At 37.0% G+C, this 14679-nt stretch overlaps 1 protein-coding gene across 1 annotated transcript in view; it reads right to left on the bottom strand.

Moving 5' to 3' along the window:
* ADAMTS19 (ADAM metallopeptidase with thrombospondin type 1 motif 19) overlaps positions 1–14679 on the bottom strand; it is a 257812-nt gene that overhangs the window by 80226 nt on the left and 162907 nt on the right. The window contains 3 exon segments of the mRNA XM_021701899.1: positions 3638–3765; positions 9954–10126; positions 11037–11167. Of these exon segments, the coding sequence (XP_021557574.1) occupies positions 3638–3765; positions 9954–10126; positions 11037–11167 (432 nt within the window).

Below are 14679 nucleotides of genomic sequence, written 5' to 3'. Positions count from 1 at the left end.
TTATCAAGGGGATCTATCAGTGTCAAGAGGTAGACAAAGTAATGCATTAGTGGAGAAGTTTGATCTGCAAATCAAAGCTTATTCAGGGAGAAATAAAGAGAATGTCATGGATGAAAGAGGTGGCCACCACAGGAAATTCTCAAAATACAACAAAGGTACTGGAAGAGCTCACTAAGCAGGAGCCATAAAAAGACCTGAAAAAAAAAAAATCTCTCATTTACGTACAAATGAGGAAAAATTGACAGTAGAGTGTAGAGTGGTCTTTGAAATGATAAAAACAATAATAATGCTCTATCCCCAGCTTGTTTCTTGGCAAATACAACAAACCCAAGAAACAGTAGCTAAATGACTGAAAAATTAGTACCTACTAATTTATTAGTTCTTTCCAACCCTTGTAACTGGGATATTACAAGTCTGTAAACCTAAAATAAAGGCCAGGGATAGACATGATGTCATGGCTCAACAATCACGCATTTAAAAAATAAGAATAAAAGATTTTTTATTTTGGGGGTGCCTGGGTGGCTCAGTCATTAAGCATCTGCCTTTGGCTCAGGCATGGTCCCAGCGTCCTGGGATCGAGCCCCACATTGGGCTTTCTGCTCAGCAGGAACCTGCTTCTCCGTCTCCCACTCCCCCTGCTTGTGTTCCTTCTGTAGCTGTCTCTTTCTCTCTGTCAAATAAATAAATAAAATTAAAAAAAAATTTTTATTTTGTAACTGATAGTTTCAAGTATCCACACTTATCACAATATGCCCCCGTATCTCCAAAAGTTGAGGTTGAAGGACTTTGCAAAGGCAATATCATCGCCCTGGTGGTGGGCACCCGAAGCACCACCAGCATGCTGGAGTGGGCGGATAACATGATAATACAGAAAAGGGCTTTTTCTATCCTTTTCCACGACAGAAATATAGAGACAAAATGGGTCGTGAGGAGAAAGCTATCTATTTTCAACTGCCCTCCTTCGTCCCTCACCAAGTTTACAATTCTACATTCAGTTTCGGTGCTGTGTATTTTGTGTAGCCAAAGCTGAAAAATAGGAGCTTGTCAGAAAGAAAAAAGAAAGTAGCATGCTTTTAATTATATTCAAAGACAGAATGTAGCATTTTAGTTAAAAAGCCAGAATCTTGAAGTATTCCAATTCTGTCAGAAGGCACAATCTAGTTCATGGAACTTTAATTATAACCATCAGATTCACCAAGCGGTTAGGCAGAATTTTGTTGTTGTTGTTATAATTTTGATGTCTAGGGACTCTGTAAAAGATCTGGCTTACACAACACTGTTAAGTGAAAAGAATAGCAATTTAGGCTATTGTATTTGGCATATACAGTTAGGGAAATACCTTTTTTTGAAGAACAAATTCATTGAAGACATGCACTAATCTGACAGACTTACAATAATGATGAAATAGAGTTAAAAGCTTTAATTGCAAAACATACAGGTCTGAAAACAAAATATGTATAGGTAAATGCCTGCAATGATTTTTTTTTACAGGAAAATGAAAAATTACATTTCAGGTTACTGATACAGGCTGTTAAAGAATAAAGGAAATTAAAATGTAATTATAAGACTGTTTCTTATGTCAATGGTATTACAGGATTCTGTGCTTTAACCTCTATAGCAGAGGTAAAGGTCTATGATTCAACAGTCTTACACAATTCACAGCTATGGTGAGCGCTGTGAATTGTGTAAGACTGTTGAGTCACAGACCTGTACCTCTGAAACAAATAATACATTATAGGTTAAAGAAAAAAAAAAAAAAGAAGAAGATAGCAGGAAGGGAAAAATGAAGGGAGGGAAATCGGAGGGGGGGACGAACCGTGAGAGACGATGGACTCCGAGAAACAAACTGAGGGTTCTGGAGGGGAGGGGGGCGGGGGGATGGGTTAGCCTGGTGATGGGCATTAAAGAGGGCACGTTCTGCATGGAGCACTGGGTGTTATGCACAAACAATGAATCATGGACCACTACACCAAAAACTAATGATGTAATGTATGGTGATGAACATAACATAATAAAACAAAGAAAAAAAACTATAGCATGCTGGCAAAATATAAAATCTGAGAGCTGGGAAAGCATTTAAATTTCACAGTGTTTCCAAGTTTTTACCCAGAATTCCATAGGTCTCTATTGGAATACAGGTTGATCCACCCACACCTTGAAACTCTTTTCAAATTTTGGCACGCACGCTTGTGTGTGTGCACGTGTGCACAGACATGCATTTTTCTGGGAAGAAAGGAAACTTTTCATCAAATTCTCAAAGGAGTGTATTGCACAAAAAAGTCAATGACCACAGGTCTAAAAACTTCATTTGACGTGTGCATACGTATTTTAGGTGATTTTCACAAGAATACAGTTTCTTAGTGGCTGCCATGGATTCAGCGCTGCTCTACTCAGATACCTCTTTCATAACTAAGGGATTTATTTCCTTCCTGTGCCCACCCACTTTATCAGCTGATAGCTCTCAGCCATCAGCCCTTGGAAGAAATTGCCTAGTCTGAAGAAAACTGCCTTTCCCAAGGTCCCATCCCCCTCCTGGTGCAGTTTGCAGCTAGATGTTAGGGGTAAAAAGGCCTTGTTTTCTCACCACAAATGAGGACAACTCTGAAGAGCCATCCCGGCTTCCATGCCCCTCACAGGGTGGGCTGAGGTCCTGTTGTGACTGTACCATAGCCCCCTTTCTCCCTGTGCCCAACCCTGTCTTCTTCCCCTCCCAACATGGATGTTGATCCATGTGATGTGAAGACACTTGGCATTAATCTTTCTGCCTATTAATCTCCCAGGGGGGAAGCCAACTTGAGATAGTGGTAGAATTATAAGTAGCAACTTTAAAGTTCTAGCCTTTGATCTTCCCACTATGCTGTCCATACTTACTCTCCTTTTCTAAAGATAAATGAAGAAGCATGCATAAATGCATGTAGTAAATGGAGACTGCTTTTAAAAAGAAAGATAAGAACAAATGAAATGTTGAAGCATTTTAAGAAATTTGAATATACTGCATGGAGCACTGGGTGTTATGCACAAACAATGAATTATGGAACACTACATCTAAAACTAATGATGTAATGTAGGGGATTAACATAAGAATAAAAAGATGATTATGTTATGTAAATTATATCTCAATAAGTCTGTTAGCAAACCAACAAACAAAATCTATGTTTAACTATGCTTAATAAATGATATTTATATTTAAAAAAAAAGAAATTTGAATATATATATATTTAAAAATCAGTTGGTTCCAGTATGTTAAAAATACTATATTAAGTGAGTAACAAGACTGATTTTATAAGTTTTTGCCACATGGCTCAGCCTTGGACACAAGATATGGAGAACTGGAGTACTTGAATTTTGGGTCTGGAATATTTTGACAGAAAATGCCATTTTAGATGTGTAATATGTACATTCCAGAATAAAAATCTCAAGTTCTTTGAGCTAGTCATGGATTTTACAGATTATCTAGTACAAACCCTTCGTTAGACACATGAAGGGAATTTCAAAGCAGATCAGACTTGCTCAAGATGACAGTTGAATCAGGACTCCATCCGCAGCTTTTGAATCTTGGTGCAGAGCTTTCCAGCACTCTGTGGAGCTGCTCAAAGCCTCCCTCAGCACATACGGTCTCCCTCCTGGAGTGTCTTACCTGACACCTGCCATTTGCACAGACATCTAATCCCTGATATCCACAAGAAGTTCCATCCATCACTTTTTCTGACAGAAGAATAGGCTCTTCTTTTCCAACAGGAGAGCAAAACAAGGCACATGGTTTTTCTACACACAGAGTGGATAAAAAAAAATGAGCAAAAGTTACTCCATAAATATTTTTATCTCGAGCTTTATTTTTCAGGACAGTTGTCGAGGAAAAAATATAATTTGATGTGAATGCAATAATGTAGCTCTAGAGTAGTTATTATGAGTAGTAAATGAGAAGATGCCTGGGAAAAAATAGATGTCCAATGAATATTTATCTCCTTCTTAAGAAATATGTCTTCAGATTATTTTCAAAATGTATCACTTATTATTTTCTGGCCCCAAACCTCTACCTCTACCATACAAACCAATGATTCTTGCGCCCAAATATTTTAAACACCACCATTTCTTGCTCGTATCTTTTGGAATGAACTCCCCTTTATCTTAAGTACATCTGAGAATTCTGCCTATTTCAGATTTACTTCGTTCATGAAGACTTTCTTGATGTGTCACTTCTAAATTCCCATACACGAATTTGCAATCCGATGCATTTGGCATTTTCTAATTGAAAAATTACTAAATGGAGAAAGAATTTCTGAGATGAGCAATTCTCCTAAGATCTTCAATTACAAGGATGTGTAGAAACGCAACACAATCCCATGAGAACATCCACTGGAACGCACAATTGCTGAAGGGCTATCTAGGACTTAACTCCCTTCATTGCTTCCTTGGAAAGCATGCCAGTATATATGATATCTAGGGGGAGGAACACCTTTCTGGGTAAAGAGTTTTTGAATGGCTGGCAGTCTTCTTCAGTGCTTCATTAAGCAATAAGGTAGGATGGGTAGAGTTAAAAACGCTTGCCTATCAGGCTCAGTCAAGAGTGGCAAAATATTTTTAAAGGGCTGTTTCTATTTCTAAGCATCCTACAGAAGAACTGTAGTATTTGGTAACACCAGTAGGAGAATTATCCAAACCTGAAACTTCAGAGCAATTTCCATGCTACATTACTACTCTATTGGCTTGATACCAGTCAGGCCCTTTACTGTTTATTAAGCTCATATAAATAGAATGGAAAATAGTTTACAGTCTTTGACACTGATCTTCGCTTATGTCTTCAGTAAAGTTCCACGTAAGCTGATGGGAGTCTATAAATACCAAATAACAGCCAGAGGCATGGAACAGGGTATCACTTTGCAAAGAGAAGACAGACAGTTAAATGAGCCTTCAGAATTGAACATTTCAAGCAGTTTTCACATGTGGCTTCTGAATACTGCTCTGAACAATTCTGGGGAGTTGGAACATGGCCTTCAATGTGCATGGTTTTGAAATTTTCCTTTAAGATGCCATTATAAGCCGCAATAAAGCATTTCAGTATGCTCTCACACCTCAAAGTAGGTTATGTTTATTCAATGACTGCTTACTATGTCATATCTTTGGACTTAAAAACAGCTGTTATAATTGCAACACTTTAAAAGTGATATTTTATACATATATATATATATATATATATACATATATATATATGTATATATATATATATATATATATGTATAAAATTCTCTTTCTGGAGTTTTCATGAAGAGAGGAGCAAACCAGATATATGAATAATGTGGAAAGGAGCTCATCTAGAAAATTCCATTCACATTCCAAGCAAGAATTCAGATAAAAATCTATTTCTCCTTTTACAACATATTGTCAATTCACTGTGCTTTACAGATGACATAAATATTTGATCCCAATCTTCCCTCCTGGAGTATACCCTTGAGATTGTGACATTAGAGTGATCCATGTAACATGCCAGTACTTACTTGGCAGGCAGGCTTTGTCTTGATTTAAGAGACCAACCCTTTCCAAGATATGCATTAAACATGGATTTCAGCCAAATCTCAACACAGTGTATGTAAAATACCTGAATGTTAAAGCCATGCATCTTTTTTTTCCTCTAAAAATAACTGTTCACTACAGCACTGATATCCTGTATTTAATTTTCCTAGCCATAGATTCATGTATTACATAAGAATAGCAGAAATAGCCCCTTGCAATTTAAGGTGTCATATGCTATGAAGACTTGGGATTTTTAAAAGAATCATATATTCAGTTTCTCCCATAGTGCCATGTAACACATGAAAACTACTGTTGTGTATTTTATTTAACATATGGACTGATGTGTTTGATGGATATGTGTTGTAAAATTATAAAAAATGTTAGCCTACTAATTATATAAATATTTATTATGGATCATTCTGATGACAGACATCACTTTATAAGAGGTGGGGGCTTTTAAAATTGTAATTTCCAATGGCTTTAATATTTTAAATCGGCTCCCCTACAATCCCGTTTTTTTTGTTGTTTTTTTTTTTTTAATTTGGAAGGAACCTGTTTCCTTTCTCTTATTTCACTTCTGAATGAACAGGCTTCAAATGACTTTAATATTATCAAACTCCACAGCTAGTTAGAGGCAGAGATAAGATAAATCCTCTGAGGATCAGATGATAATTTTCATTGTTTGAGCAGTCATCATTTCTACAACAAAAATTTATGCAACAAATATTTATCAGAAGCTTAATAGCTTAATATCTGTCAGTCTGTCCCCTAAACACACGTAATAGAGAGAATACAGAAACATTAAAATCTCCGATATTAGGGTGCTTGTGCGGTGCTTGGAAGGAGCACATACCCAATTTTGGAGGATCAGGGGGATTCTTTTTTCCTAAAGGACTTGACATAAACTGAGTCCAAAAAAAAATCAACAGGCACTTCTCAGGTAAATAAATGGCGGGGGGGTAGGGGGGAAGGGGAGAGAGAGAGAGAACAAAGCTTGAGAAATAAAAGGTATTATGCCAAGAAACTAGCATATTTACAGGCCCAGATCTAAGAGAGCATGATGTGTATGAGGGATGGAATGGAAGTTGGTCTGGATGTGCTGGAGAACACAAAAGGGAATGATGGAGAAGAGGTGAGAGAAGCTAAAGGGGCAAGCAGAGAGAAAGGAAAGGGGCATGTTGAGTTAGAAAGAACGAGATGTTGAGTAGAGATGTCCACGCAACAGATGGCTAAGTAATGAAGGGTCTTGGGATGGAGAGATCTGGGTTGGAGAGAAATATCTGTGTTCCTTTAGCATATAGATGATAAATAAAACCTAGTGAATAAAGTAATATTATCCCAAGGAGAATGTTTAGGGAGAAGAGGGGCCAGGACAGACCAGTAGAAAATTCCTGTAAGGCACATCATTCATTCAACCTAGTTTATTAAGTGCCTATTCTGTTCAGGTACTGTTTACGATGCCACACATAGAGCAGTGCAAAAATAGGATAATCCCTGCTCTTCCAACAATTATGGGGGGCATATAATAAACAAAAGCAAAAGTATTATGGCGGATGGTGATGAGTTCTGTGAAAAAAGAATAAAGCAGGGAAAGGAAAGGCACTGTGTTACTGTTTAACCAAAGACCTGAAGGTGGTGAGAGACTGAAGCCTAACGATATCTGGAGATGATGTCACAGCAAGGAAAGCAAGAGCTTCCAAGACACTAGGACTTATTCTAGGAAGAGCAAGGGAGCCAGTGTGGGTGGAAGGGTGACGGGGAACAGTGGAGATGAAGTCTGAAGGTAAGAAGAAGCCAGGTAGCAGAGCTCCTTAAGTCCTTCCCTTAGAAGGAATGAATATGGACTTTGAGCGAACTGGGAAGGTACCAGAGGCTTTTGAATGGAAGAGTAACAGGACATGACTGACAATTTAAATGTATCACTCTGGCTGTTGAGACTGAAGGAGAACACAGGCATAAAGACCAGTTAGAGGGCTTATTGCAATCACTGGGGAAGAGAAGGTGGCTTGCGCCAGGGCAGGAGTTCTGGCGATGTTGGGAAATGATCAGACTCTGGATGTACTTCAGAGATAAGGTTCATGTCCATAAAAAAGAGTGAAATCTTGCCATCTGTACCAACATGGATGGATCTAGAGAGTATAATGCTAAGTGAAATAAGTCACAAAAAGACAAATTCTATACGATTTCACTCAAATATGGAATTTAAGAAACAAAACAAATTAACAAAGAAAAAAAGAGACAACCCAAAAAACGGACTCTTAACTCTAGAGAACAAACTGATGATTACCAGAGGGGCGGTGGGTCGGGGGATGGGGGGAAATAGGTGGAGGGAATTAAGAGTACACTTGGCTTGATGATCACTGAGTAATACATGGAAATGCTGAATCACTGTATTGTACACCTGAAACTAACATAACACTGTATCTTAACTACACTGGAATTAAAAAAGATAAGGCTAGTGTGACCTTACTGATATTCTGAATGTACAGTAAAAGAAAAGAAAAAAAATGATGACTCCAAGATCTTGTCTAAGCATCTGGAAAGAGGGAAGTGCCATTTATTAAGAGGACAGTGGGAACAGAAGATTGTGCTTATCATTTCCTCTCAGCTGAGGAAACAGTCCGTTTGGAGGCCATCATGGGGAAGAAAACAGGGCATGTTTGAGGCAGTCAAACAAGGCCAAGATCTGGAGTGCAGAGTGACAGAGAACAAGGTTCTAGAAGAGACATGAGGTAAGAGAAGGGAACAGATTACCTCCTCACCCTCTCACTGTCAAACACGTAACACTACTGTATTTATAGTGGAGTCATCTGCCTTGTTATCTGGCTGTTGACATTAGTGCTTCTGTGTTCAGAAGCCTACATGAAGAGAAGGTTTCTGTCAGGTGCACTGAAATTGATCAACAATGGAATTTAGGCTGTTGACAAGCATATTATTGAAATGATGGAAAAGCACAGTACAAATTGACTAAGTCCAAATCAGGACAGGAGAGACTAGGGGCATGATGGTCAGGTAAGTCAGAAAATTCACCACCATGTTTGGTAACTGTAGCTCAAACCCATAGCTCACTGACTGACCATGGGCAGGAACTATCTTAAGTAAAGAAGTTATTAAGTTATTTCTAAGTAATTCTTTTTTTTAAAAGATTTATTTATTTACTAGAGAGAAAGCACAAGCAGGAGGGACAGAGAGAGAGACAGAGAGAATCTCAAGCAGACTCCCTGCTGAGCGTGGAGCCTGATCCTGGACTAGGACTTGAGCCGAAACTAAGAATCAGATGCTTAAACGACTGAGCCACCCAGATGCCCCCCTAACTAATTCTTAAGTTATAAGGTAGCGTATAATTTACTTAACATTCTTATTCTGAAATAATTAAAGACTTACAGGAAGTTGCAAAAATAGTACAGAGATCTCATATACCTTGTCCCCAGTTTACCCCAGTGGTTACACTTTGGTAACTACAGTACAATAGCAAACCCAGGAAATGGACATTGGTGCAGGTGTGTGTATACTTCTGGGCCATTTTATCACATGTGTAGATTTTATAACCACCAGCACAATCAATATATTTAAGAGTTTTATCAGCACAAAGTTCTACCTTAATGCTACCCCTTTATAATAACACCCATCCATCCTTTTCCCCACCACCATCATTGACTTCTGGCAACCTTTATTCTGTTTTCCATCTCTACAGTTTTGTCATATATACATGGAACCACAGAATATATTATATATAAGTTATATAAATGGAATAAGTTATATAAATGGAAGCACAGAATATCTGATGTTTTGAGATTGGTTCTTTTCACTCAGCATAAAGCTCTGAAATTCACTAAGTCACTACACATTTCAATAGTTTTTTCCTTTTATTGTTGCATGTATCCCAGGGGATGGATATACCTCAGTGTGTCTGACCATTCAGGTACTCAGAACGTTTTTGGTTGTTTCCATTTTTTGGCTATTGAAAATAAAGCTGCTACAAACATTCATGCATGTGATGTTTTATGGTTGTAAATTTTCACTTCATTGGGAAAAATGCCCAGGATTGTGTTTTCTAAATTGTATGAAAAATGTATATTGAGTTATTTAAGAAACTACCAAGCTATTTTTCAGAGTGGCTGTACCATTTACATTCCAATCAGTGATGTATGAGATCCATTTTCTCCTCATCCTCACCAGCATTTCCTATTGTCACTTTTTTAAAAAAAATTTTAGTTCATCTAATTGGTGTGTAATAATATACTCTGCATTTAAAAAAAATATATACTTGGAGTCAGTGCTTGTGATTATTATAGGTCATTAGGGTTCAAAAAAAAGAGAGCTCTGAAATATTTAGAATATAATCTGTATCATCTATTATATAATACTGACTACTACTGTAAAACATTTTGCAAATCTAGAAGTCTACTTAATTAAGACGGTGGCGATGTGGGTTGTCATACCTTCATCCATGACAGCTTGCCACTGAAGAACATGCTTTGGGTATGAAGTTCTAACACTATAGGCCTGACATTGCCAGTCTCTGAATCCAGGCAAACCTGCAGGACAAGGTGGATTCTCACATATTCTGTATTGTTTTCTGGGACCATTACAATCCCTTGCTTCAGAACCTAGCCTAGAAGAGATAGTACAAATAATCAATTTTTTCTTATTTTAATGTTAACTACTCATTTAAAAAAATTAAAAGGCATTGAATTAATAAGGTATAATCCTTTATATTAAATCTACTTTTGAAAATGTGGATACATTAAATGATTGCTAATGGGAGGAAATCCATATATATATATATATATATATATATATATATTTCCTATTCTCAATCAATTAACTTCTAAAACACATGAGAAATAAAAGCCAACTTGCCATGGAAATGGAAGAGTAAAGGGCAGAGGCTGGGAGCAAAATAGAAAGCCTGTGATTCCCGTGAAGGCGTTTGGCATTTTTATATCCTTTCTTTAAAACTGCTTATGAAGGAATCGTGCCACTGAGCCCACACCAAGAGCAAAAGCATAACGCTGAAATGATTTTCTCACGCGCCTCCCTGGGATCACTCTAGGAAGCATGGGGTTGAGCAAGCGGACCCTGAAGTGCTCCCTATCTGCACACGTGCTTAGCACATCTTCATTTTTCAACACTCCTCACTTATATTGACGTTGATTTTGCTCTCCTTCCCTCCCTTCCTGAAGTCCCATCACCTTCCTGCCTTCTCACAGTGCCCTTCATTGTGGACTTACTTTTTCTAATGCATGTCTCCCTGCTCATTTAAACACACCAGTTTCTTTGATTTACTCCAGAAACCACCCCATGCAACATTTAATTCTTTGTTCTTAGAAGCGGTGGTCTTATTTTCTTCTTGGGAGATTTTTTTATCATTTAAACAATTTGAGGGATTTTTCTGTTTCCCAACATGGGGTGGGGTTTGAGGGGCTTCTTCTGCTTTCCAACACTGTTTATCAGTAAAACCTTTGCCTTTGGAAATTGAGGGAAAAAACGCCCTCCCCCGATCCAGGAACTTTGGCGTTTACCCAGGACATTCGCGCTCCCGACTGCTGATCCCAGAACCGCAGGTTCGGCTACAGGGGCTCCACTCGCTCCACTCTCCGGCCACATGTCCAGGTGCTGAGGTCCTGCTGGTACATTCTCCAGCCTTACACCACTATTCCAAAAGTTATGTCTTAGGTGAACAAATCAGGGCACAACGGAAAATCATTCACTGGCTTACAGAGTCACTGGGATTGCGATTAAATCACGCCTCCTAGAGCCCCACACATACAAATTGAAAAAGACCAAACATAAGTTGGCATTTGCTTCTTGTCACAGTGATATAATGGTCCGTTCTCTCAGTTCTCCTGTCAGATCATATGGTCTTGTTACGAAAACAGCGCACCCATATTCGCAGGACAGCCCTGAGAATTCAGTACGTACGACAGAGATGGGGTAAAGAGGGAAGTTGGGGTGGCACAGCCACAAAGGAAAACTAACACAGTCTAAGAAACATAACAGTTTTAAACGGACAAATGACAAAAACACAGAGTCATACATCAGAATGGAAAATAAAACCTAAATGTTCTTCCATAACTGGAGTGAAGCAGACATTTCGGCAAACCTAGCAACTGTGATTTGAAATGTTGGTGGTCTTCTTTCCTTGTAATTAAAAAAAAGTATGATTTAATTTTAGCACTTTCCTTTATGCCTTCTTTCTTTTTTCTGAAAGAGTTCCCATCAAATATAAACGTTAACATTACAGCAAGTTTTCTTTTGAAAGCCGTTTACTTGAAAGACTTAGGCAAATGGATTCTATGAAATTCCGTCACTTCCTTCCACTTACTCTGCAGCTTATTTTGTATTGATTAACTGAGAAAGATAACCATGAAAGAAGAGAAAGGAATATACTCATTCTCTTGTTTATATTTATATTTTCATCCACTTTAAACAAAGGCAGCCGAAGAGGCCGTTTCTGGGGCCGCCAAGGAATGGGTGCCAAGACTTGGAAGGTAAACTATAATAATTTCTCTTTACTTCTGAAAAATCAGATATATCACAGTCATGGCAAACATGTTAAAAGTAAAATTAACTGAACAAAATCATGTTGAGAATAATAAGTAAATATTAGCAAAATTCAGATTAATAACTATAGATGGAGTTGAGCAAGCTGATCCTTCCAGATCCAAACAATTTTCTGCACTTAATAGCAACATGATTTATAAGGGATTTTGCAGAAATTAGAGAAACACTCTAATCTTCACGTTTCCCATTTCAAAATGTGAATGATAATCATATTTACCTAATGGACTTTGCAGGAGTAGAATGAAGCACTAAGCACAGTGCGTAGCCCATACTAAACTTAATAAAAGTTAACAATAATTAATAATGATAATGACAAATTGTATGTACTATTATATTAATGTCATTAATTAGTTTCTAGAAGTCTAACCAAAACTCTATTCATTCTGATCTTAACTGATCTATATCTCTTTAGAATTTATTTTGAGATTAGGTTTTTAAATGCTGTTTTTAGAGGAGAGAATTTAGAAAACTATGCTACATAGGTTTGTGTGAGCCCAGATAATGCTTTTCTAGGCAATAAAATAATTAGTTCCTGCAGATTTTTTCCAATAATGTCAGATTTTAAATTCAACCTCTTTCAGATTTCAAGAACTTTTAAATTTATGCTTGAAAAAAAAATCTCAACAACTCAGTGTATTGATAGCACAGTACACTGAGATTTTGTATGAAGATTGTCATTAAATTGAGATTTTGTGTGAAGATTCAGTCTGAAAATTGCAGAAGGGGGGAAACCATGTCCTTTTAAACAATTTGCTGGCGTTAAGGATTAACAATCTAATGCCATTCATGGAAAAAAAAAATCCAACATGAAAACTGTCAAACTTCAGTTGGTCAAATCGTTCTGGCCTACTTGAAGGGTGTTTATGTTTCCCGTTGTGAATATCATAGCTCTTTGCTCATTTAGCAGCAAGCTGGCGTTGAAAGGCTGGGCTAGCTTTCACAGCAGACTAAAAATATGTTGTAAAAGACCAGCATCTGGGCTTGCACATCATTTAAACCAGACCACATGGGGCAGATGAAGAGAAATAGAGACAGATCTACAAGCTAAATTTGCATACAGAAATCAGTGAAATTTAAAGAAAGCACAGTATAGTATTTAAAGTTCATCACCTTGCAGAGAACCAGATCTCTGGATGAAACCAGGGAGAACCTGCCTTTGTGTCTTCTAGTTGGTGTTGTACTTCAACATTGAGGGAAGTGTTAAATGTTTTGTTTAAATTATAGTACAGTTTTGTTCCATTTGGTTTTTGTTTAAATTATTATATAATATATTCCATTCGGTTTATGTATAAAATGACCCTAATGATGCTTTTCATATATTTTCTGGCAGCATATTTTGCTTCATTTGTATTTTTGAGCCCCCCAAAAATGATATTACAACCTCGTTTTAAAAAGACAAAATTTGTCATATCTACTAATTCAGTCTGATTTATGAAAATGCTAAGGAAATATAAAATATAGGTTATTTCTGGGACAGTACATGATCTAAAAAACTGACTGTATTTCCATTCTGTCAAGTTTCTATGTGGACATGTCTGGAGAGTTCATGAAAACATCAGATTGGAAGAGGTCTGTGAAGATGACAAAGGGAACATCATTGTCTAATCAAATCTTCTTGTACATACATTGTTGGATGAGAGAAGAGGAGGACAAAAGGCAATAAACTCTCTACATATGCAAATGTGTGAGTGTAAGGATATTACAGTCATTATATTTTCAATAAAGAATCATGAGGGTAAATTTCAAGAATCTCAATTTAGGGAAGTAAATAACTAAAATATATTACGTAGAATTCTTCAAAACAGGCTAAAATTTTACTAAATTTGTATTTAACTTTCCTTTCCCCTCCCCCAATTCCTAGCAGGTTTTGTCAGTGAAAAAACATAGATTTCTTGGTTTTTACTACATCATTTACCAACTCTTTAGCATCTGTTAAATGTAGATGTAAACATAGGTGATAGAATTATAAAAAGAAGAGAAGAAAGAAAAAGGCTGCTTTTAATTTGGAAAAGGCTATGTAGAAAGTGTAGATAAATCCCTATCTTTACAATTATTTTGAATCATAAAATTCTGTAGGCACCTTCTCAGACTTAATTATACACTCCTAGATGACCTAGTTATATAGCTAGATTAACATCACTCTACACTATCAAAAATTACAAAATTACACAATCTTGTAACAAATTGTAAAAAAATTCCCAGTTTTGTTTCTTGGTTTGCAGTGTACCAGGCTAGCAGCGTTTTGTGTGAGGTTGAAAGCATTCAAATATTTTAACACTACAGCACTCCTCAGCCGAGTGTTGGAAACTATTTTCATAATGGCTCCTAGAACAGCAGGAACAGATGGATATTTGAAGAAGCCCACCTGGTCTGAGGAACTGAGAAGTCCATTAGTTATTTCAATACAAAAGCATTACAGAACCGCTAAAAGAATATTGTTAGCACAATTAGAGGGAAATAAAAACATTTTACTTTTGATGAGCAATTACAACTTTGATGGCTAAAAGAATTAAGTTTATTTTAGAGACCTTCAAGAATGCAAATCTTTCTCATAAATATCAGATGAAAAAAATAATAGAAAAATACTGAGGACATCAGTTT

Source organism: Neomonachus schauinslandi, chromosome 7 (genome assembly GCF_002201575.2).
Source record: "Neomonachus schauinslandi chromosome 7, ASM220157v2, whole genome shotgun sequence".
Taxonomy (NCBI): Eukaryota; Metazoa; Chordata; class Mammalia; order Carnivora; family Phocidae; genus Neomonachus; species Neomonachus schauinslandi.
The sequence above is the reverse complement of the archived record's forward strand: the minus strand, read 5'-3'. Positions and strand labels throughout refer to the sequence as shown.